The 26,570-nt window shown below is 63.8% G+C and overlaps 1 protein-coding gene across 7 annotated transcripts; it reads left to right on the forward strand.

The window, feature by feature from the left end:
• The first annotated feature begins 4,401 nt into the window (after positions 1-4,401).
• On the forward strand, positions 4,402-26,502 carry DGKA (diacylglycerol kinase alpha). Of its 7 annotated transcripts, none has more exons than XM_038378246.2 (24): positions 4,402-4,575; positions 13,963-14,058; positions 14,857-14,933; positions 15,109-15,259; positions 15,667-15,747; positions 16,082-16,131; positions 17,213-17,287; positions 17,486-17,605; positions 18,056-18,173; positions 18,846-18,934; positions 19,279-19,398; positions 19,511-19,609; positions 19,895-19,984; positions 20,674-20,747; positions 21,262-21,336; positions 21,768-21,853; positions 21,991-22,080; positions 22,321-22,481; positions 22,755-22,819; positions 24,021-24,111; positions 24,307-24,496; positions 24,988-25,108; positions 25,292-25,352; positions 25,866-26,502. In XM_038378246.2, exons 2-24 carry the CDS (start codon positions 13,989-13,991, stop codon positions 25,962-25,964), a joined length of 2,253 nt encoding a protein of 750 aa, XP_038234174.1. In that variant the 5' UTR covers positions 4,402-4,575; positions 13,963-13,988; the 3' UTR covers positions 25,965-26,502. The 7 variants fall into 7 exon arrangements, with proteins under 7 accessions (XP_038234174.1, XP_038234178.1, XP_043362390.1 ...); XM_038378244.2 differs by lacking the exon at positions 4,402-4,575 and adding an exon at positions 4,581-4,698; XM_038378245.1 differs by lacking the exon at positions 4,402-4,575 and adding an exon at positions 4,621-4,698 and having other exon boundaries at positions 13,913-14,058.
• The last annotated feature ends 68 nt before the right edge of the window (positions 26,503-26,570 follow it).

Genomic DNA, 26,570 nt, shown 5'->3' on the forward strand with positions numbered 1-26,570 from the left:
GTGGCAAAGTTAGCAAAGGATACAAGATAGTTAGGTCCAAAGCAGACTGTGAAGAGTTACAAAGGGATCTCACAGAACCGGGTGACTGGGCAACACAATAACAGATGAAATTCAACATTGATCAGTGCAAAGTAATACACCTTGGAAAACAGAATTCCCACTCTACATATGCGCTCAGGGGGTCTAAATTAGCTGTTACCACTCAGAAGAAAGAGATCTTGGAGTCATTGTGGGGAGTTCTCTGAAAACATCCACTCAATGGGCAGCGGCAGTCAGAAAAGCGAACAGAATGTTAGGAACCATTAGGACAGGGATAGATAATAAGACAGGAAACATCATAATGCCGCTATATAAATCCAAAGTACACTTTAATATTACATGCAGTTCTGGTCACCCCATCTCAAAAAAGATATTTTAGAAGAATTGGAAAAAGTACAGAGCAGGGCAATAAAAATGATGAGGGATCTGGAACAGCTTGTGTCTGAGGTGAGATTAAAAAGACAGGGACTGTTCATCTTAGAAAAGCAATGACCGTGGAGGGATCTGACAGAGGGCTATAAAAGCATGACTGGTGTGGAGAAAGGAAATAAGGAAGTGTTATTTACCCCTTCGCATATCACAAGAACCAGGGTCACCCAATGAAATTAGTAGGCAGCAGGTTTAAAACAAACAAAACGAAGTATTTCTTCACACAACATGCAGTTAACGTGTGGAACTCCTTGCCGGGGGATGTTGGAAAAGCCAAAACTATAATGGGATTCAAAAAAGATTGAGATCAGTTCACGAAGGATGGGTCCATCACTGGCTATTAGCCAAGATGGTCAGGGATGCAACCCCGGGCTCTGGGTGTGCCTAAGCCTCTGATTGCCAGAAGCTGGGACTGGATGACAGGGGATGGATCACTGGATAATTGCCCCGTTCTGTTCATTCCTTCTGAAGCACTTGGCACCGGCTGCTGTCAAAGAGAGGAAACTGGGCTAGATGGGCCGTTGGGCTGACCCAGTCTGGCCATTCTTATGTTTGACAAATGGCGGAGCTTTTAACAATACGTAGCTTCTAGTGGCCTGGTTCATATCTATGTTCAACGCTGCCCTCTACTGGATGGGATGAGGATGGCAACTGTGTACCATAGCACCCGACTGCTTTCAGCTATTGGGGATTCTCCTTTAAGGGGTAGGAGCAAGCGGACCTGGGTTCTAGCCTTGCCATCGCAGTGAAGTTGTGAGTGTGAGTCATAGTGTGTGTATACACACATACACCCCATTCATGGTATATCCCAACCCCCTCCTCTTCTCCAAACTGAGGCTGTCATGCACTACACAGCGTGGCTAGGAACCCCCTGGACACCCTTATTTTTCAGATCCCCCCAATTGGAATCATTCCTCTCCCCCATTCCCATTGGGTTCACAGGATGGTAAATATGCTCCTCCCCCACTCTAGCTGTCGTTTGAAAGCCTGACGAACCGGTCGGCTTTGAAGAATTCATCAGCCGGAGCAGGGTCGGCCCATGACAGCCCTTGTCCCCGCCACAGCTGTGTGATTCATCCGAGCTGGTATTTAGATTCGACAACTCTATCGGCAGCACAGTCATGTGCGTGAGCGCTGGGCTGGGGATGGTGCCCGCTTCATTCTGAGAGCCAGGGCCACAGCACAGTGCGATTCCCCCACCTGCCGCCATGGAGGCCTAAGCCCCAGCCTGGAGGGACCGCTCCCGCCCCACAAGCTCCATCAACGTGGCTCCTTGGATCCTGAGCCTTCCCACTGAACGAAGGGCCCGTTCGGCCAGCCGGGGCAGCCACGGGGACATGGTCTCCATGCACAGGGCAACCCAAGCAGGCTGCCGGGCAAGAACGGCTTTCCCAGGTGGCTTCTGCACTGGGTGTCCCAGGAGTGAAATCCCCCTTCGCCACATGCTCGGTTGTGGGGCCTTCGCTCCATCCTCCCGACGTGACCCGTGTGTACACGCATGGACACGTGCTCACACGCACAGCCATTGACTTCATTCCCTCCAAGGCCCGGGACGTGTGGCACTACCTGCCACTCTGCTGCGCCCTGCGCTCGCCACCCTGTTGCGGGGAGGATTCCGGGGGCGAGGCAGGGCACGGGGAGGGCACATCCTGCCCTCGCTCGGAGCGCACACAGTGCAGCAATAGCCAGAGATCCCCAGGGGAGATAAAAGCGCCGCTTTTCAGGCTCTTTTGTTGCTCAGCTCCTGTTTCCGGCTCCACTGCGGCTGAGCGACAGACCAGAATTTTGGCAGGTCTGGCTGCAGCACCGATCTGCATAGTCCTAGGGGCGAGCCGGAGTGCTGGGGGCTGTGTGAGCTGCTCCCAGCCTGAACAGCTGGTTGGGTGCAGCTGCTGGAGGTTTTCCCAGGCTCTGTAGTAAACGGGGGAGGGATGTATGACTAGAGAGGGGGGCAGAGCACACCACTCTGGAATCTGGCTCCCCACTCCAGGCTGTTGTGCTGTGTTGAGGGGAGTGTGCAATCTATGAGGGACGCACCGCCTGAGGTCTCCATGCAGTGGGCCAGGAACTGGCATGCAACTCTGCCACTAACTCACTGCAGGGCCTTGAGCAAGTCCCTTCTCTCTCAGCTCCGCTGTCCCCAGCTGCAAAGCCAGGCCAAGGAGCAGGCCCCGGGTGGATTCGCGAAGGAGGGTAGCAGCGGAACATGAGATGGAAACAGGTTCAGAGGCGGTATCAACTCCCCACAGCACTAGCACCTCCCGCCCACACGCCCACTCAGCCGGCAGAGAAATGCTCTGCAGCCTGCGAAGGGGAAATTCCAGCTGCCGGGTTTGTGCCTCGCTGTGGGGTTCTGGGGCCTTCCGCCCTCCAGACTGAGCTCCTCTGTCTGCAGACAGCCCCAGCAGGGGTGCCAGGAGCCGAGTGTCCCAGCCAGTTCAGTCCTTGGCCTCTCCTCCAAGCCTGGCTGGGAGGGGGCCCGTCGGTGCTGTCATTTGGCCGCATCTTTTGGCCCCTGAATTGGATTTGAACTGGTACCTCAGGGGGCACCTGAGCCAACTGCTCCGGGCCGCACCGCTCACCTCACCAGACTGCAAGGGCTTTCTGGTGTAGTGAGTTTGCCGGGTCTCAGACCAGTTCTCAGGTGGGACCCTTAAGTCCCCAGCACCGAGGCCAAGGGCTGGCTGGGGCCAGACTGAACGGGGGGGAGGTACCTTCGCAGCACGCATGTGCATACAGATCACAGCCGGAGGAGAAGGATGAGGGCATAGAAAGGGACGAATGGCTCAGAGGTGACGGGCGGGGGCGGGGAGAGTTCCCCTCCTGCTGCCCAGTGTTTCTAGCGAATGTCTCCAGACCAGTGCTGCCCCCTCGCACCTGACAGCCTGGCCTCAGTCCCAGAAAGTACCCGGCACCCCCATGCCTGGAGCGGGGCTCAGACAGGCGCCTGGAGAGCATGGGCATGGGCAGGCCCATGGGCGCAGAGCTGCACAGGCAGGCTCCGGCACACCCATGGATCGGCACCAAGGGATGAGCCAGCAACATGCACACACTGGGGCACACGCATGCACCCATACGCAGAGATCCACGCTGATTCCACCTCCGCTGATGTACAGACGTTCACCTTGGCACCTCTTTTACACGCACCGAGATGGATTCCTCACCCAGGGGCTCACCCAGAAACCCCCCCACCAGCTCACAGACGGGGTCGGGCCCAGAACTCAGCTGCCCACAGAGACCCATCGAGTCAGGCCTGCCAACAGCCAGAGACCATCGCGTGCTGCCGGCTTCGGGAGTAGAGATAGAGCCAGGCAGCCTGTGGGCGTGTGTGCACGAGCGCACCCGGCGTGACTTGTGTGCACAAATCGAGACCCCCCTGCACACACACACACTCAGGGGCACAGGCAGGCCTGGCCAAGTCGGCAGCCGGGCTCACACTCCTGAATAACCTGCCCAGGGCAGTGGTGGAATCTCTGTCCCTGGAGGTTTTTAAGGGCAGGTTGAACAAACACCTGCCAGGGACGGTCTGGATAATCCTTCATCCTGCCGTGAGCACCGGGGCTGGACTCGGCCCCTCGAGGGCCCCTCCAGTCCTACGACCTGGGGACTCTGATGTGACCTCGGCGCTGCCTCACACACACCCAAAGGTGGCCGGGGCAGCGCTGAAGTCAGAGCTGCTTGCAACACCCCTGAATTTGGCCCCTAAGCCCCTCCTGAGGTTCGAGGCCAAGACGATCCCTTCCCAGAGGGTGGCTCCCAGAAAAGCCCTGCTGGCAGCTGGCCAGCCCCAGCCCAGGGGCCGGATTCTTGCTTTAATTAACCCCTGGCAGGAAATGGGGGGGCTCTGGGGGCCCAGGTGACTCTCCGGGGTTTGCGCTCACTGCGGATTGGTGCAGTGCGCCGCTGTCCCTTTCAGTGTGTCCCCCCCGGAGCGCCGCGGGGCTCGCTCAAATTGGCGGGGGCAGGAGGCTGCGGCGGGGGTCAGCTGGGTTCTGCGGAGGCTCCGGGAAGGGGTGTCGCAAATCCGCCGCCTGCGGGGTCTGTGCGCGCCCGGAGCCCGCCCCGCTTCGCTGCCGGCGCCGGGAGGGGAGCGGCCGCAGGAGGAAGGTGCGGGGGCCCGGCCCGGGAGGGGAGGCGCCGGGGCGGGCTGTGATGTCAGCGGGGCTGGGCTCGGGCGGGCACCGCCCCAGGCTCGCCCCGCGCTGCCGAGCTCGCCGCGCTGCGGACAAGGTAGGGCGCGCCCGGGGGGAAGAAGCTGCCGGACGCCCGGGACCCCCGCGACCCCCCCGGCGCTGGGGAGGGGCAAAGAAACTGCGGCGTCCCGGGGGATCCCTGCGCTCCCGCGGCTTCCTCGTCCCGCAGCGCCCGGGGAGGAGGAGCCGGGGTCTGGCCGCGTCCCGGGCCGCTTTACCCCGGGTCCGGCCGCTCCCCGCCCGGGCGATTGACCCGAGTGCCCGGGGGGTCTCCGGGGAGTGACCCCGCTCCCTGCAGTGCCAGGCGCTGGGCATAGGAACAGGAGCTGCCCTCGGGGGCCAGGCGCTGGGCAGGGGAAGAGGCTTCTCTGGGCCCCTGGTTGGCCTCAGTGTGACCCTCTGGGCTGAGCTGCTTCAAGCCATCCTGGCCCCGGTGGGGCTGCTGGGATGGGGAGGGCCGCGTGTCTGGGCTTTTGCACCCACTCAGAGAGTGTATGGCCAGTAGGGACCCCTAGATCCTGCACTCGCACTCTGGTCTGGCCAGGGCCAGAGGGTTCCCCCATTCCCCCTAGACTGTAGGTTTATAACCCGTGGGACAGCTCCTGCCCCAAGGAATCTGCAATCCCGAGCCCCCGCCTGGTGGGCAGCACCATGCCCGGGTTTGTAGAGTGCTCGCCACATCTGCCATGGCTTCTCCCGCCTGGTAGAAAGGGGCTGGGGCCGTGCCAGCTTTCCCCACCTGCCCCCCAAGCTGCCACGAAGGTGCCATCGCCATGCGGGGGGGGCTGCAGGGATGGGAAGGGGCCGTGCCGGAGGAGGCGCTGGGGTATTTGGCTGAGGGTTGCACAGTGGGCCAGGCAGGGGGCAGTGTAGTGAGGGGCAGAGGTTTGACTAGGGGGAACAGCGAGGCAGGGCAGGGGGGAAACCCCTGCCTGGGGTGATGGGCCTGCGTGGGGCCAGACTTTCTAGCCAGCAAAGCACCCGATGGAACACCCGCAACCCAAATCCAGTGCCTACTGGGTGCTCCGCTCTGGCTCCAGGTGGAGCTGGTGAATCTGACCCCCAAGGACTAATCCAGCTGGGATCAAACCTCCATGCTGGGACCTCTGGCTTTGCTAAATCAAGAAGCCAGGCGAATGGCCCTTGCAGGGGGAGCCAGCGGGACTGGGCCTGGCGCTTGGTGGAATGGGGGAGCGCTGAAGGTGGGGGAACACTGATGGATCGGCTCCCTGTGCCTGGATTTTTTTAGGGGTTCAGCCTCCCATGGGATTTCAGAGGCAGGTTTCTGTGTGTGATGCACTAGGTGAAAACCACCCTCCAGGTTTGTCAAGTAACAAAGGCACTGCCATCTTGTTTAACTTTATTATATGTAAAAAACAAACCTTTCTGGGCCAGGCTGAGGCTTCGGCTGGTCCGGCTCCCTCACCGCCAGGCTAGAAATCACCCCGAGCACGTTGTGACTGGACCTCCAGCGTGGGCACCTTCCTTCAGTGCTGGGAAGGCTTAGTCAGTCCATGGGAAATGGAACCCAGGAGTCCTGACACCCAGTCCTACTTGCCCCTCGGTTAACTGACCCTCGGGGCGAGTTTCTGGGGTTGTGATTCATGTTCTGTTTAGATTTGACGCTGTCTTTCCTGGAGCCTGGGACAATCCATTGGGAGAAACCAGCACTGTAGGCGCGCGGCCTGGCTGGGCCGGGTTTGTCCTGTCCCCAGCAATTCTCCTTAAACGGGAGAGGCAACATCCAGCTGTGTTCACCCAGCTCCAGCCATGTGCCAAAGTACACGTTTACCCAAGAGCTCGAGTGGCACTCCTGGGTAAATAACGTGCGGGGAGGGGGGGGTTACAATCTGCCGCCAGAGTGATTGTTAATTAAGGAGAACAACCTAACTTCCTGCCAAGATCTGAGTGGTGGCCAAACAATAACATGCGATTTCCTAGCGCCTTTCCTCCTCCCCGCACTGGCTATAGACAGGTCGTCTTCTGCCATGGAGATGCAGCCATCTCTGGGGTGGGGCACAGCCGCTGTTTAGACAGGGCCCAGCAGAGAGGTGGTTTGAGGTCTGAGGGCAGCACCAGCACCACGCAGAGGGAAGAGTGCCGCTATTGGGCTGCCAGCCCTGCTTCTGGCAGCTCCTGGCTGTTTCTTGGCCCTCCCTCGTCCAAGTGCTGACCCAGCTCAGGAGGCCAAGCGACGGGGGGACCCAAGGCTGGGTGGAAACCCCCCCCATGCTCATCCCTTCTATGGGTTATGTGGGGGGATGGGGCAGCAGGGGGCCTGGCTCGTTGGATCCCTCTGACTGTGCCGAGGCAGGCAGGAGGGGGTGCAGGGTCCAGCTGACTTAACCCCTTCATGGGGGTTGCAGCCTAGAGTGGCCCATTGGTCTGGGGGCAGGGGGAAGCTGATCAGGCTTCTCTGTGAAGTGAGGCGGGAGGGGCGTTTGCAGAGAGACCAAGATGAAGCAAGAGCCTACCTTAGTCAAGGGGTCTTGGCTGCGCCCTGCCGGGTGTCATGAGTTTGGTGGGGGCTCGGGCCAGGAAGCCATGTCCCCTGCACTGGCAGCCTGAGGAGAGAGGCCAAGGGCTGAGCGGGCCGCAGAGACGCTGGACTAGCCTCCCTGTGAGGCTGGTCCTGCGGCAGGGGAGAGCTGTATTCACTGCTGGCGGTGGGGGAGTCTCAGTGGCGCTCAGCTTGTGGCTGCGTGAAAGGGCCTCCCCACACCCTTCCTCAGCCAGCGTGGAGCTGGGATCAGGGCTCTTGACCCCATCCCCCAAGGCCAGGCCAGCACACCCTGTGCGGTGACTGGTCCCCATTTCCCAGGGGCCCTGGAAACTCTGCATGTCATTTAGAGCTGCCTTGGGGCTGCTGTAACCTCTGCAGGAGGCAGGCCAGGCCCTAGGCTTTGGGGAGTGCAGTGAGTGAGGGCTTTGCCCTGCCCCTGCCTGGGAACAAGGTCCCCCAGAGTCAGACACCAGGGTGTTGGGCCCGGCACCAGCAGAAGCTCCAAAGGCACTTGTTAAAAGCCGCTGGCCCTGCAGGCTCAGCCCGCTGCGGCACCAGGGCAGGAGTATTTCCTTAATTCAAGCCTGCTGGTTCTTCATGCCTGAACTCGATGGGAACGCAGGGTGTTGGCCTGACAAGGGCAGGGAGTAACCGGCTCCTGGTTCCTTTGCTCTGCGGCGTTTGGATCTGGCTGGGGGCTGCGTCCGAGCCGATGGCTGGGCTGGCGGAGAAGCCGGGGAGATAAGAGCTGTATGGGGAGCTGGCTGCCAGGTGGAGGAGTTTGGACCCTCTTTCACTTGGCTCAGCCATTCCAGGAGGGGTTGGGGCAGCTCCTTTGTGTCCAGTGAGAGTGAGTTAAAATGGAGAGTGCCTGCCCTGAAGTCCTGGTGCCCAGCCCCCTCCCCATGCATTCGCCCCCACTCACCTCCCAGAGCTGAGGATAGAACCCAGGAGCCCTGGCTCCCAGCCGCCCTCGAGCTCAACCACCTTCTCGGAAGCTTCTCCTTGTGCTGTCCCTTTAAGACTAGCCTGGGGGGACAACAACCTGACCTGACCTGACTCCCACCCCTCCCATCAATCAGGTGGGGACTGGCAGCTCAGCTGGAGCATGGGTGGGACCAGCCAACCCTCAGGTTCCTGGCAGTGGGGCCAGGCTGCCCCTGCCTGCCTAGGGAGTCCTATGCCCGTCTGGGACAGGTAGGGCTAAGCAGAGTGGGGTAGACAGCTGGATGTGGGGCTGGGGGGGGGGGGGGGTTCTGTGGGCCTGGGACTAGTCCCAGAGCAGGACACTGAGCCATACCCTTGAAATTCCCACCCCTACTGCACAGCTGGTTGGCTCCCTGCCGAGCCCTGGACCATCCTCTAGCCCCATACAGGCTTCAGCCCCTCCGCACCATTCCCTCCCCAGCTCGGCTTCCCCAGCGCACCAATAGTTACTAAGTCAGGGTGGTTGGATCCCATTAGGGGATTAGCCAGGAATCCCAGAGGGGATGGGTGGGGAGCCTGCCAGCCTGGGCCGGCCCCCAGGGTTCCCACCCCCTGCCTCTGGCCAGCACTGGCTGGCAGGGAGCGCAGGCTGCTCCATGCGTTGGCACCGAACCAGAGAGCGCGGGCTCAGCTGGGCTGGGGGTGGGGGTTGGGGGGGCAGGATGTGATGCTATGAAGAGGGGCAGGCCCAGAATGGGAGTCGAGACACCTGGGTTCTGTTCCGGGTGCTTGTAGGCAGTCCCTGCCCTCTCTGCCTCAGTTTCCCCATCTGGAAATCAGGAACGATTCCAGGGAGGCTGTGAGGCTAAACTAATGACTCATGTTTACAAAGCACTTTGGGACCAGGATTGGGGGCCACCAGCAGAGCTGACAAGGGAAGCCCAGGGCTGGCCTAGCAGGAGGCTGCCGGTCAGGGCTGCTAAGAAAGGTCATTTCTCCCCCCCACACCCCTGGCTGTGCACTCACTTGCCTTGTGCAACTCCCAGGTACCGTGGTGCTTGCTGGGGGTGGGAAGCAAGAAGCACGTGGCAAGGGTGAGGTGTGGTAGCGGGGGAGGGCTGCCCCCGCTGAGGTTGGGGAGCTGCGGCCCCATGCGAAGGGGGGGCAGGGCGGGGCTGTTGGCACGCCAGCCGCCTTGCCAAAAATTGGCTGTTTGGTGTCTGTCAGCAACACGAGCATGAAATCGCCTCCATCCCACTGGGATTAACTGTGCCCCCTGGCATGGGCTGGCGAGGGGGGCCCCCTGGTGTCCCAGGGAAGGGAGCAGGTGTCTGAGCCACCCCTCCCCAGGCGCTGCCCCACCTATGACAGGATCGTGGGGAGGGGCTTTTCCCAGGGTCCCCGGCCTGTGGTTAGGCCGCCAAGAGGTGTCTGCCACCCGGGGTCGCTGGGAGCCGGGGGCTGAGGGGGACTGGCTGGACCATGGGTTGGGGGGTTGCTGGCGCAGCCAGCATGGTCCCTGGTGTCCCTTCTCTCCTCCCTGTCCTGAGCCCACGTGTGTGGCCAATTGCCGTCCCAGGAGTGGAACCAGTCCTGCTGGGGGCCAGGCGGAGCCAGGCTGGGTCAGAGCCAAGGATTCTCCACGTCGTGTGCTGGGCACGGCCAGACGATGGGGGCAGCAGGGCCGGGGCCCCTGCTCGGCCATCCCCTGGGGATCAAGATGCTAAGCTTTGGCCTCCGACCCTAAACGGCATCTCCCGGCATCTGGTTTCCATTTGCCGCGCTCGGCTGGTGGAGCCAGGGGCAGGCGGGGCTGAGCTAAATTTAGTGCTGCTGATGGAGTTAGCAGGACTCGGTAACCTCAGGATCACTGGGATGTGTCCAGGGCGGAGTCGGTGCCCTTCCCCCTGGCCTGGGGTGCCAGTCCTCCTCCTAACGGCTCAGGGAGAGCAGCGGGGATGGGAGCCAAGACTCCCAGGTTCTGTTCCTAGTTCTGGGATGGGAGTGGGGTCTAGTGGTTAGAGCAGGGGAGCTGGGAGCCAGGACTCCTGGGTTCTTTTCTCAGCAGTGCTGCTGGCTCACTGTGTGTTGTCACCACTGTGTGCCTCAGTTTCCCTTCTATAAAGGGCAGGGGAGCAGGATCCTATCAGGGGCTGTAAGGGCATCCGACAGGTGCTAGAGAAGGTACATGGTGCCATTAACAACAGGGTTTTATTAGCTTTGCCGCTAAGTTTGTTCAATCAGATGCAGCGCCCGGCCCCTCCCCAGCACTGGGTACACCCCTCACCCTGGCTGTGGCTACGTCTGCCTTCCCTACTCTGATTGATGCTGGGCTCAAAGCTCATGGTTTCCTCCCCACCCCCGTGTGATTACCCTGTGGAAGTCGCTGCTGTAGGATCTTCTGGGGGCAAAGGGGGAAGCGAGTTGACAGAAAGGCCAGCGCCACTGTAGGAGCAAGGCTGGAATTCTCCCAGGGGGCTGGCAATCCTCATGCTCCAGGGCCCAGCGTGGTTCCCAGCTGGGGTCAGGCAGGAATTTCCCTCTGGTCACAAGTGGCTGCCTTACACATCTCAGTTGCACCATCGCTTGGCTGGGCTCTGTCTTTGAGGCCTGATCGGGCTGGGGGGTGTCAGCTGCTGCCAATCAGAAGTGAGGGTGAAGCTGAGGATCCTCTAAACTCACCTCCTGGGGGTGGCATTGACAGCAGCCTCCCTGAGAGGCATTGGGAAGCCCCATCATATCCCATAGCCCCCACCACTCAGTGTGCAGCAGGGCCAACTCGGTACCCCATTTCCCCACAGGGCCAGGAGCTGCCAGGGGGTCCTGTGGGGTGGGGTGGAATGGCCCCCGAGCCAGAGCAGGGGACCCCCATGAGCCTCAGCCTGAGGTCTTGGCAGGGATGCATGGGCTGTTAAATTGACTCCCCTGGGGGTTGTGGGGAGTGGGGAGCCCTGAGCATGGGGTGGGTGGGTGGGTCTGACTGAAATGCACGGGGCTGATTCTCTGAGCCCATCTCTGCCCAGACCAGCCACTCAGTTGCACCTTCTGTGGCCGGGCAGTTGGAGCAGGGGCCGGGTGGTGGCCGCTAGCCCAGGTCCCTCGCCCTGCCAGCCCCCTAGAGCCCCTCATGGGACTTGAGCCTCAGCCCTCGCCTGGTCTTTCTGCCCAGCTCCAGCCAGAGGGCAGGGGTCCCCCATTGGGGCCCACGGATTCCCAGCAAGACTCCCATTCAGCCGGGGGTGGATGGGTAGCTAGCCAGGCCCCTGTGATCTCTGCAGCCATGGTGCGGGCACCAGGAGCCGTTTGCCTGAGTCACATTTCATGCCAGCACTTGCTGTTTCTCGCCTCCCCCTTTCCTTCCTGCCCCCCCTCGCCAGGGGGTCCCTGGGGGCGGGTGCTGAGCAAAGCTGCGTTAGAATCCCAACCCGCTACATGAAAGTGGGGGGGTGCTGAGCGGCTGCCTGCTCCCCATGGCTGGGCATGTACCTAGGCGGTGGGGGGGGCTGCGTGCAGGGCATGTGCCTGGCTGCGGGGAGCACGGGGGGGGGTGAAGTTTGTGTAGGGTGAGGGTGGCGTGCATGGGTGTCGGGGGAGTATGTTGGGGGAGGTGGCACCGGTACCCTGCCCCCACCCCTGCAGCCCCGGCTCGCTCTGTCCCAGCGGTTTGTTCCTCGCCCCGGGACAGCCCCATGTTTACCCTGAGAGGGAGTCCTTTCTTGACAGGGGGATCCCTGTGGGCACCCTCCCCCCTCCTTCCCCGTCCGCAATGCTCTAAAAATGGATCCACCGAAAGCAGAAGTCGTTCGTTAAGGGGCTTGGACTGGCTTTGTCATCTCCTCCCGCACTGGCCCCACCCGGAGCCAGCATAACAGAGTGGGAGGAGGGGGGACTCCTGGCCCTGCTGCCCCCAGAGCAGCTGCCTCAGGCAGGGGCTGAATTGGGGGTTGGTTAGACACATGTTTGGGATGAAAGGGGGCGCCTGGGAATTGGGCAAAGTCAGAGCCTCCCCCTCCCCCCCAAATTCAGGGCCTTGGTGCTAACAGAACAGGGGGTGGTGCCAGTCGGGGTACAGGAAGGTTGGCTGAGCTAACCACTGGCCCCCAATCCCCTCCCAGAGCTGGGGATAGAACCCAGGAGTCCAGCCCCTGGCTCTCCTTCATTTTCATTGTTCTGCGTGTTAGCTTCTCTGCTCATATTGGCTCAGCCCTGGGTCCCCCTCTCCCTAGTCAGGTGCAAAACTGGGGGCACTTTCTCCAGCAGCTCGGCCGGTGCCCCTCACTCCTGACCTGTAGCCCCCTGCTAGCCCAACCCTGGGCTCCTCCCTCCAGCCGTGCTAGTAGCCCCCAGCCCAGCCTGGCTAAGCGGGTGCGGGCTGCGATGGGGCTGGCGTCCCTGGGGGATCGTGCTTGGTATTAGCCCCATTAGTGTTAATGGGAGCGGCACGTCCTGTCCTCTCCCTGCCCTGCAGAGACCTTGGAACACTTCATGCAGCCCGGCAGCTCCCAGGTGTGCACCGAGATCTGGATTAACATGAATAAATCATTGTAGTAATGGAGTGAGCCGAGGGCTCTGGCGGGCAGCGGATACTGGGAAAACACTGCTGCTGGGGAAGGAAATAGGGGGGCAGACACACGATTCCAGCCCGGGAGCAGGGGGCACCTGGCGCTAACAACCCCTCGCTCCCACTGGGTGGGGGATCTCAAAGCACTCAGTGCTTTATTATCCCCTGGTGGGGAAACTGAGGCACAGAGCAGGGAAGTCAGTGGAGAGTCCGCGACACAGCTAGGAAAGGGACCCAGGCATCCTGCACTAACCATTAGACCGCACGTCCCAGAGCTGGATGCAGTGGGGGCACAATGCCAGTCAAGATCTGGGGGGCGGGGCTGGCGCAGCAGCCCCTTCCCCATGCTGCTCAGCCCCCGCCCCATGGGCATTGCTGTTGCTCTTGGACCCCAGCTGGTCCATACGCAGTTTGCAACCCACTCTGCCTAGCACCCCAAGCCCCAGCCTATGGTGAGAGGAGCTTGGCCTGTTGTCAAGACCCACCTCTTCCCCCCCCCCTGTTCATCTCTCTGAATCAGGCGATTTCCCCCCCATCCCCAATTCACTGCCGCAATTGGAGAAACAGGAACCTCCTACTCCCTGCCCCCCTGCCATGACTTGGCACCATTAAATATTTAACAGAGCCGGCAAAGTGGCCGCCCGCGGAGAGGTATAAAGCACTGGTACCAGCTGCCCATTGCTACCAGCTCTGTGCCAGGCTGCTGGGGCACGGGCCAGCCCATGCGTCTCCCAAGTGTCCCACTCCAGACCCCCGCAGCGCTGGCGCTGGCAGGGGTGTCTGCGCTGCAATGGGGCTGTTCTGGGGCAAATGGTGCCCTCATCTGTCGGCCGGCGGCCAGCCCACCCCAGTCGGTAATTGGGTAATATCCCTTTAAGAGCCCCTGGCGCTGGGGGTCTCAGCGGTGGGTCCAGAAGAGGCAGATAAGGACATCGAGCTGTCGTGGCCCCACTCCCACGGGTGCCAGCCTGGCCTCCTCTGCTGGGCTTCAGCAGCCCCAGAGCAGCCCCCCCGGGTCAGGATACCAGGGAAGGTTGGGGGGGTGCCGGGGGCTTGGCGGGCATTGCCTGGGGGCTGCGGTTGCTGCTTGCTGCTCTGGAAACAGATTGGCTCCATCGGGGAATGTGCTAGCTCAGCTAATCTGGGAGGGGCACTGCCCGGGGACACCCCCCCTCGGTCGCTCTCGCCAGCACCTCGCCCGGGTCCGTCACACTCTGCAGCCTCACTCCCCTATTGGCTCCTTTTGTCTCTCCCCCCCAGTCACCCCCCTGGGAGTCTCCGTTTCTAACTGCTCCCCCCCCACCCAGCAGCCGCGGCCCAGAGGCCCCAGAACGTCATGTCGGAGAGCAAGGATTGGGCCACCCTGAGCCCCGAGGAGTTCGCCCACCTGCAGAAGTACATTGACTGTGAGTAACCAGCTTCCCCCCCCCAGTCCTGCCCCGTCCCCCACGGCCCCACTTGGAATGGTGGGGACAGCCCTGCCCTCAGAATGGTCCCACTGCCCCCGGGGGTGGGGGCTGCGGTAGGGAATCCCTGTGGGAAGAGCCTGTGGCCCCCAGGGCATTGGGGCACCAAGGAAAAGGGCCCCCCCGCCCCGTAACCAGTGAGCGCCGCTCCCACGGACCCGCTAGTCTGGGCTCCGCCTAGGGTGCAGGACTGTTGGGGAGAGTTGCCATGACTCTGGCAGGAGCAGGATTGGGCCCTGGGCGGGGTGGGGGGGGATGGGGGATGCAGCTGAGCTGGGCAGCTCCCTTCACCCAGCCATGTCAGCGTTAACCCCACCTACACCCCGCTGTGCGCTGGGGGGTTGGCCGCACTGGGACCCCCCCATCAGGTTCCGCAGTGGGGGTGGTGTCCCCTCTGTTGGGGATTTGCCCTGATACCAACGTGCCAGGCCTGCAGGTGGGGTCCATTTTCTGCCGGGGCAGGGGAGAGCTGACCTGGCCCCCCCATCATGGACTCCCAGGTCGTGCCCCATAAGGCTAGGAAGCTTGGGGTGTGGGGGAGGGCGGTAGAGTGGCTGGATTTTCCCCCAGAGCAGGGTGGGGGCCACGGTGGCAGAACTGGGGCTCCCCGCCCCCAGCAGGGGAGGGGGAGGGCTTGGTCCCAGGTCTGGGCAGTGTCTGCTCCAGGCCAAGGCTGCTCCCCACTCCTGGCTTGGGGGGACCCTGGGATCGTGACCCTCCCTATCTCTCCCCCCCCAGACAGCAGCAAGAAGGTCCAGGACGTCCTCCAGGAGTTCTATGGAGATGGCACCTTGGTGCAGCACCTGCAGGGAGACGTGAGTCCACCCTGATGCCCCCCCTGTGAACCCCGGGGGGGCCCAGTCTGTCCCTGGAGCCCCACTGCTCTGAGCCAGGCCAGCCCCCTTCCTCCAGCTTGGAAGCGCCGAGCAGAGGCCTCCCTCCAGCCCCAGGATGCCCCCTAACTGCCCCCCCTCTGCTGCCTCCCCCCAGTCAATCGACTTTGAGGGTTTCAAGCTGTTCATGAGGAGCTACCTGGAGGCGGAGGAGATCTCGGACGCGCTTTGCCAGCACCTCTTCCTCTCCTTCCAGACCTCGCCTGGGAGGGCCCCGGGGGAGCAGCCGGGCCTCGGGGGGCAGCCAGGTAAGGGCACGCACCTGCCCCGCTTGCTCTGTCAGCCTGGCAGAGCTGGAGGAGAATCCCCATCAGATGCTGACTGTACGGGGTATATGACACACAGTGGAGCAGTTCTGATCCCAAGCAGTGGGGGCAGTCGCTAGCTGGCTTGTTGCAGTGGCCAGAGCTGGACTGATGATTGGGGGGTGACATGGGGCGCAGGCTGCCTGGGGCTAGGGGACTGCAGCTGATACTGGGTGGGGGGCTGCAGAGGGTCCCCCGTTTCCTGTTGCTGCTCACCACTCCCCCTCCCCCTCGCCCCCATCAGCAGTTGAAGCCGAGGTGGGAATGGGCCTTGGGACCCGATCTCCTGGGTCCCTGCTGTGTGGGGCAGGGGGGCTGCGGGATCCAGCGCCGGCTCTGTCTCTTTGCAGCCAGCGGCCTGGTCTGTGTCAATGACGTCTCCTGCTACTTCTCGCTGCTGGAGGGGGGGCGCCCCGAGGACAAGCTGGAGTGTGAGTCTGGGGGCGGGAACAATGGGGGGGGCTGTCCCACCCGTCCCAGCCCCATGGAGAGGTGACAAGGTCCGGGCAGCTCTCAGGCTCAGACCTGAGTTGGGTTCTTAATGGGGCAAGGGGTGGCACTGGGGAGCAGGGCTGGGGGGGAGCCACAGTGGGGGGCTCGTGGGAGACCTTTGGGGTCAGAAGTCTTTCCCCAGAGGGGTGGGGGCTGACAGGCTGTGCTAGGATGTGGGTTGGATGGGGGCTGGCATAGGGTGGGGGTGGGGTGGCCATGGGGGTCTGGGCCTGGCTGGGGTCCCCCACTGACTCCGCTTTCTCCCCGCCCCAGTCACCTTTAAGCTCTATGACAAGGATGGGAACGGCCTGCTGGACAGCTCGGTGAGTGCCGTGGGGGGACCACAGCCCCCCATCACTGTCCCCTTTACCCCAGTGCCCCCCCACTGCCCGCTCTGAGCAGAACCCCCCACACTGTGCCTGGCAGAAGCCAGGAGCAGCCCCTCCCTCCCATCTCTATGCCCCAGCTGGGTCCGGCCCTGCAGCAAGGGGAGGCCTCTGCCCCCCCGTCACGGAGTCCCCCGGCGATGCTCTGGAATGGCTCCCTAGGAAGCCAGGCAGGACTCTGGGGAGCCTCCTCTCTGGGCTGCAGGACACTCAGCTCACCCGGCGTCCCCCTTCCTAGGCCTGACCTCGGAGCATCCAGCATCCTCTGCCCCCCCTGCGCTTCCCACAGCGAGTCCCCCCAGGCGGGGTCCTGGGGAAGCCAGAGGGTCCTGCCCCCCAACTCCGCAGTCAGACAGGACTCTCAGCCAGCCAAGAAAACAGAAGGTTTATTAGACAACAGGAACATGGTCTAACACAGAGCTTGTAGGTGCAGAGAACAGGACCCCTCAGCTGGGTCCATTCTGGGGGGCAGTGAGCCAGACAACCCCATCTGCCCTTCACTCCTCATCCCCAGCCAGCCCCAAACTGAAACTCTCTCCAGCCCCCCCTCCTCTGGGCTTTGTCCCTTTCCCGGCCAGGAGGGCACCAGATTCCTTTGTTCTCCAACCCTTTAGCTCTCACCTTGCGGGGGGGTGGGGGGGCCATCAGCTGCCAGGAAACAGGGTGTTGGCCATTCTCTGTGTCCAGACCCCTGCATACACCTGCCCTCTAGGGCTCTGCAACGATCACATACCCTTATCCCACCCCCTAGATACTTAAGAACTGCATAGGGGAAACTGAGGCACCCCCACACTATTCAGAGGAAACATTAAGAACAGTCCCGCTTCGTCACACCCCCATCAGGGATCCACAGGTGCTTCCGGCCTCAGGGCTGAGCGACGGGTCCATCCCCAGTGCCCCATCTCTGGGGGGCTGTCTGCCCCCCCCATCACGGGCCGGTACTGACCCGTTCTGCTAGCCGTGCCCCCCCCATGGGCCGGTACTGACCCGCTCTCTTCTCCCCGCTCCGGGCCCCCAGGAGGTGGATCGGATCATCACCCAGATGATGCGAGTGGCCGAGTACCTGGACTGGGACATCACGGAGCTCAAACCCGTGAGTACCAGGCTGGCGCCGTGGGGTGCGTGGGGCTGCCCTGGCCCTACCCCCTCCTGCCTGAAGGGGCACCAGCTGCCCTGAGGCCGTGGGGGTGGGAGTCCTGTGCCCCTGCTGTGGAAAGTGGGGGGGGAGATGGGGTTCTTGTAGGGGGTGCTGCTGGGTGCTGAGCGATGTCCCTGCCCCCCTCCCCCCCAGATCCTGCAGGAGATGATGAAGGAGATCGACTACGATGACAGCGGGACGGTGTCGCTGGCCGAGTGGCTGCGCGGGGGGGTCACCACAATCCCCCTGCTGGTGCTGCTGGGCCTGGAAGTGGTGAGTTGTGGGGGGGGACAGAGGGGGTGACCCCTGGGGGGGTCAGGGGGATCCCAGGGCAGTGAGGGGGGCAATCCCTGGGGGTGGCAGAAATGCTCTGAGCTGTGTGGGAATTTGACCCCCTCCAACAATGGGGATCCCCATTGGGCAAGATGGAAAGCAGCCGGAGGCATGCCTGGCGGGGCCAGGCTGGGAAGCTCCCTACCCCCACCCCAATCCTTCCTGTGGACCTGGGACCCCCCACGAGCCATGATTTTCTTCCCCCTCCCCAACCAGTGGTAACCACGAGTGGGTAACAGCCCATAGGTGAGCCCCACAACCCTCGGGGAGAAGCGAGTGAGCTCTGTGTACCCCAGCCCGCCCCCGTGACCCGCCGACTCCCACCCCAGCCCCCCCAACCCCCAGTGACACCCCCCCCCACCGCTGACTCTCTGTCCTCTCTCCCCACAGAACATGAAGGATGACGGGCAGCACATGTGGTGTCTGAAACATTTTAACCGGCCCGTCTACTGCAACGTCTGCGAGACCATGCTGGTCGGGCTGCGCAAGCAGGGTCTGTGCTGCACCTGTGAGTGCCCCCAAGGCAGGCATGGCCCCCCGCTGCCCCCTTCTGCCCATGGACACGGGCATGGCCCCTCTCTGCCCCCGGGCCCCCCCGCCGCAGGCACGGCCCCCTGCTGCCCTCGCCCCCGGGCACGGCCCCCCCATGCCCCTCTCTGCCCCCAGGCACAGCCCCCAGCTGCCCCTCTCTGCCCCCGACATGGGCATGGCCCCCCTCTGCGCCCCTCCCCCGACATGGGCATGGCTAGGGGAGGGGGATCCCCCCACCTCTGCCCCCCTCGAGAAATGGGCACCAGCCAGGGAAGGGTGCCCAGGGGGCGCTGTGAGTTGTGTGGGGCTGGCGGGGCCCACCTGGGGCGACCCCACCCACCCAGCCACCCACGTCTCACTCAGCCAATGAAACTCCAGCAAATCAGCATTGTGTCATCAGCTCAAACTGCCATTGGCTGGCTGGTGGCCCAGTGGGTGGGGGGCACTGGCCTAATCCCGGCCCACCTCCCTCCCGTCAGATGTGATTGGCTGGCCCACTCGAAGCCCAGCCAATCATTGAGCAGGACTTTTAAGGGGGACTGGGGGAGGAATGGGGCGGGGCTAGAGGAGGAGCTAAGCCCCGCCCCTGCCCAGCTTGTGCCCCTCCTCCCTGGTCACTAACCTGCTCAGGTGTCTTTTCTCCCTCCAGTCTGCAAGTTCACGGCCCACGAGCGCTGCGCCTGCCGGGCGCCCCTCAGCTGTATCAGCACCTACGCCAAGTCCCGCAAGGACACCAGCGTGAGTGGGGGGCAGGGGACCCCCCATGTCTGTCTGCCACATCCCCATGTCCCAGTGCAACGGCCCCTGGTCCCCAGAACCATCCTCCTCCCATGTGCTCGCTAGCCCTATTGTACAGATGGGGAAACTGAGGCACAGAGTGCGGCCGGGACTTGCTGCTGATGGGCTGACAGACTCTGGGACTAGAACCCAGGAGTCCTGACTCACAGCCCTCCCCCACCCCCTGTAAATCACTAGACTCCCCTCACCGCCCTCCCAGAGCCAGGAGAGAACCCAGGCATCCTGGCTCCCAGCCCCTGCTGGGCGATGAGAGCGCTCACTGCCGCCCTCCGCTGCCCCCCCAGGCGCAGAGCCACGTGTGGGTGAAGGGCGGCTGCGAGTCCAGCAAGTGCGACAAGTGTCAGAAGAAGATCAAGAGTTTCCAGAGCCTGACGGGGCTGCATTGCGTCTGGTGCCACCTCAAGGTAGGTGTGACCCCCCCCCGGTACCCCTGATGGGCACTGGAGGCTGGGGGGCAGCTTCAGGGGAGGTGGGGCCAGGAGCGTGCACTGGGCTAACCCCCTGTCTTCCCCCCAGATCCACGAGGAATGCCAGCCCAGCGTGCCCCTGACCTGCGACTGCGGGGCCCTGCGGGACCACATCCTGCCCCCTTCGGCCATCTACCCCGTCGTGCTGGTGAGTGAGTCCCCACTGGGCGTATGGACCAGCCCGGACCCCCTGGCTAGGGCTTTATGGACCAGTCCAGGTGCCTTTGGGAGGCCTGCCAGGCTGGGGAGTTCCCCGCCCCCACACTGGGGAGAGACCAGAGGCCACCAGCAAGGGGCTCTGTGCCTCATTGGGCTTTGAACCCAAAGGAGCAGCTCCGCCCCTTGAGCCCCACGGAGCCCCTGGGGGCTGTTGGTTCCCCTCCCAGGGCTCTGGGCCCCTGCCCCCAGGTGACGCCCTGGCTCTGGGTTTCAGGAGAGGCAGAACAGCCAGAAGAACGACGGCGGGACCCCGGTGGAGGAGATGCCGCAGCCCTGCACCACGCCCGAGGGCCAGGCACTGCGGGTGAGTGGGGGGCGACCCCCCCAACGGCGCTGCTCTTCGACTGGCACCTGCGGGACGCGGCCACTGGGGGCAATGAGAGCCCAGTGCCCTGAGTAGCTGGGTCACTTGGCCCAGTAGGGGCAGCAGCATGTCAGGGGGCTGGGAGGGTGGGAGTTGGCTGGGGGCCCTTGGGACGCTGCGGGGGGAGGAAGTGCCCCAGCCCGGAATAGACCCCGCCTAACTGGGCGAGGCCCCGGGCAGGGGTGGGGCCGGGAGTTTATCCCTGCCCAGAATGAGGTAACAACCCCCCCGGCCCCCATTCACAGTGGTCCATACACACAGAGGGCTCTCGCTATTGGCTCATACAGGGCCCAGTGGCTCCCTCTGGTGGCAGACAGTGACCAGGCAACTTGGCCACAGCCACCGCTTCCCCAGAGCAGGTGCTGCTGGACAGAGGGTTTGGTGAAACGTCCGCCCGCAGGTGCAGACACCAACACGTGCGCTTCTTCCCACGCCCGCTGTGGCACTAGCACGCCCAGGCTTTGCCTTGCCCAGCCCCTTGGCACGAGCCGCGGATCCGCGCTCCGGCCCTGCAGCGGCCGTCGCTGGCGTGCGGTCATTTCCTGGAACCCGTCTGCGGTTTGCTCCGGCCAGCACTCATGACGCTCACGTGTCTCACCCTCTCGTTTCCCCTTTCCCGTGCTCTGTAGATCACCCCAGTCCCCGACACCCACCCCCTCCTGGTCTTCGTCAACCCCAAGAGCGGCGGGAAACAGGGGGAGAGGTAAGGGGGGGGATCGAGCAGAGGGGGCTCTTGAGAGCCAGGACTCCTGGGTTCTATTTCTGGCAGGGCGAGACATGTGGGGTCTAATGGTTAGACATGAGGCGGGGCGCAGGGAGGCAGGACTCCTGGGTTCTGTTCCTGACTCTGGAAGGGGAGTAGGGTCTGCTGGGTCTGCGCAGAGAACAGGGAGCCAGGACTCCTGGGTTCTCTTCCCAGCTCTCTGTGTGACCTTGGGCAGGTCTCTCTGTCTGTCTGTGCCTCAGTTTCTCCACCTTATATGACGGGTGGAGGGGTTTGGGAGGGTTGTTCCAAGGTTGCTGGGCAACAGTCTCATTATCATGATGTCATTGCTGCACCCTGGTCTAAGAGATGTGCCCCTGGACAGCCCCCCCCACATCCCCCTCCCCATGATCTAGACTGTCGGGGGGGATGTCCATGGCGATGCCTGGTGTGGGTTCTCGAGCTTGTGGGCACTGCTCCTGACACCCCCTCACCCCTCCGTCTCCATGACCAGGGTGCTCCGGAAACTCCAGTATCTCCTCAACCCACGGCAGGTTTACAACCTGATGAAGGGAGGCCCGGCGCCGGGGTGAGTGAGAATTCAGGGGCCCCGGGGCCTTTTGCTGGGGGTCTCTGCCCTGCCCCCTAGTGGACTCTTGCCCACATTGCAACACCACGGGGCAGCTCCACAGCGTGAATGGGGGGGGTCAAAGGGCATCGGCCGAGTGAGGGGGCTGCAGGTCAGGAGTGAGGGGCACCAGCACGGTTGGGGTGGGAGCCCAGGGCTGGGCTAGCAGGGGGCAGCGGGTCGGGAGTGAGGGGCACCGGCAGAGCTGGAGGTTGGGAGCCCAGGGCTGGGGTACCAGGGGGCTGTGGGTTGGGAGTGAGGGGAACCAGCAGGGCTGAGGGGGAGCCCAGGGCAGGTCAGGGGTTAACTAACCCTTGGGGAGGATCTGGCAGGGAATGGGGTGCGGGAATCCGGGCCCCGGCGCTGACCCAGCTCCATGTCTCTGTTCTCAGGCTGAACTTTTTCCGGGACGTGCCGGATTTCCGGATCCTGGTGTGCGGCGGGGACGGCACCGTGGGGTGGATCCTGGACGCCATCGGTAGGTGGAAGCTGGAGGGGGGAGGGGCAGGAAACGGGGCTCGATTCTTGGCCTGGGCTGGGGCAGGAGCCACTCGGTCCTTGCCCTTGGAGAGCCAAGGAGCCGACCCCCCCGCTGACATCTCTCTGTCCTTGCAGATAAAGCCAACCTGCCTTGGCGCCCCGCGGTGGCCGTGCTCCCACTGGGCACCGGCAACGACCTGGCGCGGTGTCTGCGCTGGGGAGGAGGTGAGTGATGCCCGGGGGGAGAGCTGGGCCCATGGGTCTCCCTAGCCTGGCACCCCCCCCATGAGACCAACGGGCACAGCCTGCCTAGCTACCCCCAGAGCCTGGACATTCCCCCACCCCTCCGCTCAGTCCTATGGCCCCATCCAGCCAGGTGCCTCTCTGCCCCCCGCCCCCCTTAAGGAGAGGCGGGGGGGCACATGGCACTGTCCCCTCCCCCTGATGCCCTGCCCCCACCCCCAGGCTATGACGGGGAGAACCTGCGAAAGATCCTGAAGGACATCGAGAGCAGCAGCATCCTTCCCATGGACCGGTGGCTGGTGCAGGTGACCCCTGAGAACCCCGCAGAGAAGGGGGACCCCGTCCCCTACGAGATCATCAACAACTACTTCTCCATCGGTGTGGTACGGCCGGGGGTGGCTGTGGGGTCTGAGCCCTGGCACTGGGGGGGGAGGAAGGTGGCTAGAGCCCAGTATGGGGGGTGAGGTTGTGGGGGGCAAGATGGAGCCCACAAGATGCTATGGGATTTCTCCCTGTCCCATGCTCCACATGCAGGAGCCTGGCTTGGTGTCACCCCTGTCTGGCCCGCATAGGAACCGCGGAGGGGGAGAGTTGCTGAGCCCCCCCACCCCGCTGTTATCCGCGCAGGGCTCTGACTGCATCTGTCTCATCTCCAGGACGCCTCCATCGCTCACCGCTTCCACCTCATGAGGGAGAAGTACCCCGAGAAATTCAACAGCAGGTGTGCGGGGCTGGGGGGGGGATATGACTAGGGCAGGCTGGTGGGTAGGGGGTGGGCGGGGCAGGTGGGCATGGCAGGGGCTGGGCTGCCAGCCAGGCTGTATCCTAGGGGGTTCCCGGAGGTGTGGGGGCCCTGGTGTCCCGTGTGGATCCCAGCTGGGGCGCAGGGAAGCTCGGAGCGGCTGATCCAGCTGGTGGGAGGCGGCGACTGTGGGTCCATAGCCTGGGCCTCCCCCATGGCACTGGTGACTCCCTGAGACGACCCCCCCACCCCCAGCGCTGAGATGAGCTAGGAGCCAGAGCCAGCACCCTGCCCCCACAGCATCCCCTGCTGGGATGGCAACACCTGTGCACTCCCCCCTGGCCCCCCCACCAGTGCCCTGCCTGCCCCCATGGCACCCCCTGCTGGGATGGGAACAGCCGGGCACTCCCCCCCGGCCCCCCCACCAGTGCCCTGCCTGCCCCCATGGCACCCCCTGCTGGGACAGGAACAGCCAGGCACCCCCCCTGACCCCTCCACCAGTGCCCTGCCTGCCCCCATGGCACCCCCTGCTGGGACAGGAACAGCCGGGCACTCCCCCCAGCCCCCCCACCAGTGCCCTGCCTGCCCCCATGGCACCCCCTGCTGGGACAGGAACAGCCGGGCACTCCCCCCAGCCCCCCCACCAGTGCCCTGCCTGCCCCCATGGCACCCCCTGCTGGGACAGGAACAGCCGGGCACTCCCCCCAGCCCCCCCACCAGTGCCCTGCCTGCCCCCATGGCACCCCCTGCTGGGACAGGAACAGCCGGGCACTCCCCCCCCACCCCTGCCCCACCAGTGCCTGGCCCGCCCCCACGGCACCCCCTGCTGGGACGGGAATAGCTGGGCACTCCCCCCTGGCCCCCCCGCCAGTGCCTGGCCCGCCTCCATGGCACCCCCTGCTGGGACAGGAACAGCCGGGCACTCCCCCCAGTCCCCCCACCAGTGCCCTGCCTGCCCCTACGGCACCCCCTGCTGGGACAGGAACAGCCGGGCACTCCCCCCCACCCCTCCCTCACCAGTGCCCGGCCCGCCCCCACGGCACCCCCTGCTGGGATGGGAATAGCCGGGAACTCCCCCTGGCCCCCCTGCCAGTGCCCTGCCCATCCCCCACAGCGCCCCCTGCTGTGTTTGGTTTGTTCTGTTTTCCACCCATGGGTTGTGGGGCTGTTTCCTCTCCAGGATGAAGAACAAACTCTGGTATTTTGAATTTGCCACGTCCGAGACCATCTTCGCCACCTGCAAAAAGCTCAAGGAATATCTGACCATTGAGGTGAGGGACAGAGCCCAGCGCTGCCCCCCGCCCCACGCATGCCCAGGGCCCCCAGCCATCGCCCCCTGCTGGCAGAGCCCAGGGCTGGAGCATGAATTCTCTGCCCGGCCTGCAGGGCGAGCGCCAGGTGGCCTCTCTGGGTGGGGGCTGGTTTACGCAGGTCCCCGGTTGGTAACAAGGGCTCTCCCCCGCCAGTGCTGCGGACAACCCCTGGACCTGAGTGGAGCCCTCTCGGGGGTCGCCGTCCTCAACATTCCCAGCATGCACGGCGGCTCCAACCTCTGGGGCGAGACCAAGAAGCCGCTGGGCGAGGCCCGGAACAGGGCCGCGGGGAGCCAGCCCCAGGCTGTCACCAACCCAGAGACGCTCAAGACCTGCGTGCAAGGTGCGGAGCCGGGGGGCGGGGCCTGCGTGCAAGGTACGGAGCCGGGGGGGCGGGGCCTGCGTGCAAGGTACGGAGCCGGGGGGGCGGGGCCTGCGTGCAAGGTGCGGAGCCGGGGGGCGGGGCCTGCGTGCAAGGTGCGGAGCCGGGGGGCGGGGCCTGCGTGCAAGGTGCAGAGCTGGGGGGGCGGGGCCTGCATGCAAGGTGCGGAGCTAGGGGTGCTGTGGGGGCAGGTAGTCATCTAGTGGGTGGAATTGGGGGCGGGGCCTCGGGTGGAGCAGATGTGGGGCCTTTTCTGCCTTGGCCCCTCCCACTAAGTGGAGCCATTAGAGCCCTACCTTCTTAAAGGTACAGCACCCTCTTGGCCCTCAGTCCCCGGCCCACGGAGCTGCACAGTAGGGAGCCGGGTGTGGGGGCTGGGCTCACTCATCCCCTAGTCCTGGCCCCCCGGCAGCACGGGGGGGCCAGTACTGACAGCCCCTCCCTCCCCATAGACTTGAGCGACAAGCGGCTGGAAGTGGTGGGGCTGGAGGGCGTGATCGAGATGGGGCAGATCTACACCGGGCTGAAGAGCGCAGGCAAGCGGCTGGCCAAGTGCTCAGAGATCACGCTGAGGTGAGTGCCGGGGGGCACCAGGGCCAGGTGAGGTTCCACAGTGGCAGTCGGCCCCCCATGATATTACAGGAGGCAGGCTCGGCCCTGGGACCCGCCACGTGTTGGGGAAGGTCCCAGCCCCTTGCAGGGGGCAGGGTTGTTGGGGGGGCTCTGTGGTGCTGTCTCACACTGGAGTCTCCGCAGGACCCTGAAGTGCCTGCCTATGCAGATTGACGGGGAGCCCTGGATGCAACCGCCCTGCACGGTAAGGAGCCGTATCGAGGTCCCCCACCACGCTCCCCAGAGCCAGCAGTGGAGATCTGAGCCCCCTGCAGCTTTCCCAGCCCCCGCGAAAGGCCTCAATAGACCCCTCCCTGCCCCCCCCGCCAATCCATCTTGGGGCGCGGAGGAAACCGGGGCGGCCTGGCATTGGGAGGGGGGCTGGGGGCTAGGGCAGTTGGCTCCGCTACCCACCCCGGGCAGAAATGGGGCCCATTTGGAGGGGGTGTGGCACCTGGGTGCCCCTCGCCTGCTGGTTGCATGGGGCCAGGGCTAGCAGGTGTTTGCTGCGATTTGGAGCCATGGGGCTGGGGTGCTGGCTGCCACGCCCACCCCCATAGACAGGAGTGCCATGGAGGGGTAGGTGCATTACTAGGGAACCTGCAGGGTGGGGGTTGTGTGGCTGGAGCTGGGAGAGGGGATGCTTCCCTGCCCGCCCCAGGACCCCCCCCCAGCGCTTCCTTCCCCCCCACTCTCTCTCTCTCTTTCTCTCTTTTAGATCAGGATCACCCACAAGAACCAGGCGCGCATGCTCTTGGGCCCGCCACCCCGCTCCTCCAGCTTCTTCGGCATCAAGAAGGGACCCCATGAGTCATAGGGGGCATAGCTGGGGGCCAAGGATGCCCCCCCAGCCCCTGGCCTAGCCACCTTGGCTCTGAGCAGGGAACAGCCCAACTACAGGGGCACTGGTGGGTTTGGTTCCCGCTCTGCCCCCTCCCCCCTCCGGTGCAGTCTGGATGTCCTGTATAGACCCATCGCGTCATTTTGGGGGCAGGGTGTCACGCCTGTGGCCCTACCAGCCAGGGCTCCTCCGCTTGCTGGCCACAGTAGTGAGTGGGGGGCGAGCAGGAGGCCTTGGTCTAATTCCCTCCCCTGCTGCTGAGAGTGCTGGCCCCCACTGCCCACCCCTCTTGGGTGTTTCTGTGCCATGGTGGAGGGGAAGGGGGCATATGTATCTTCCCCTCCTGTGCAGCTCTGACCCCTGCAGGTGGGGGGGTGTAGCAGTGCACTGGGCCCCTGCATACCCTACATTCCAGCCCCCCTATTTATTGCCCCTTCAGTCCAAACTCCCCTTCCCCCCCCCGAGATTTCAAGTGCCTCGTCTTACTAATAAAGGTTGGAGGTTTTGTTCTTCCCCCCTGCCCCATCGTCGCTGTTCTGGGCACAGACACACACGCCCCCCCCCCCGGCCTCAGGCGTTGGG

This window comes from Dermochelys coriacea, chromosome 20, assembly GCF_009764565.3.
Source record: "Dermochelys coriacea isolate rDerCor1 chromosome 20, rDerCor1.pri.v4, whole genome shotgun sequence".
Classification (NCBI taxonomy): Eukaryota; Metazoa; Chordata; order Testudines; family Dermochelyidae; genus Dermochelys; species Dermochelys coriacea.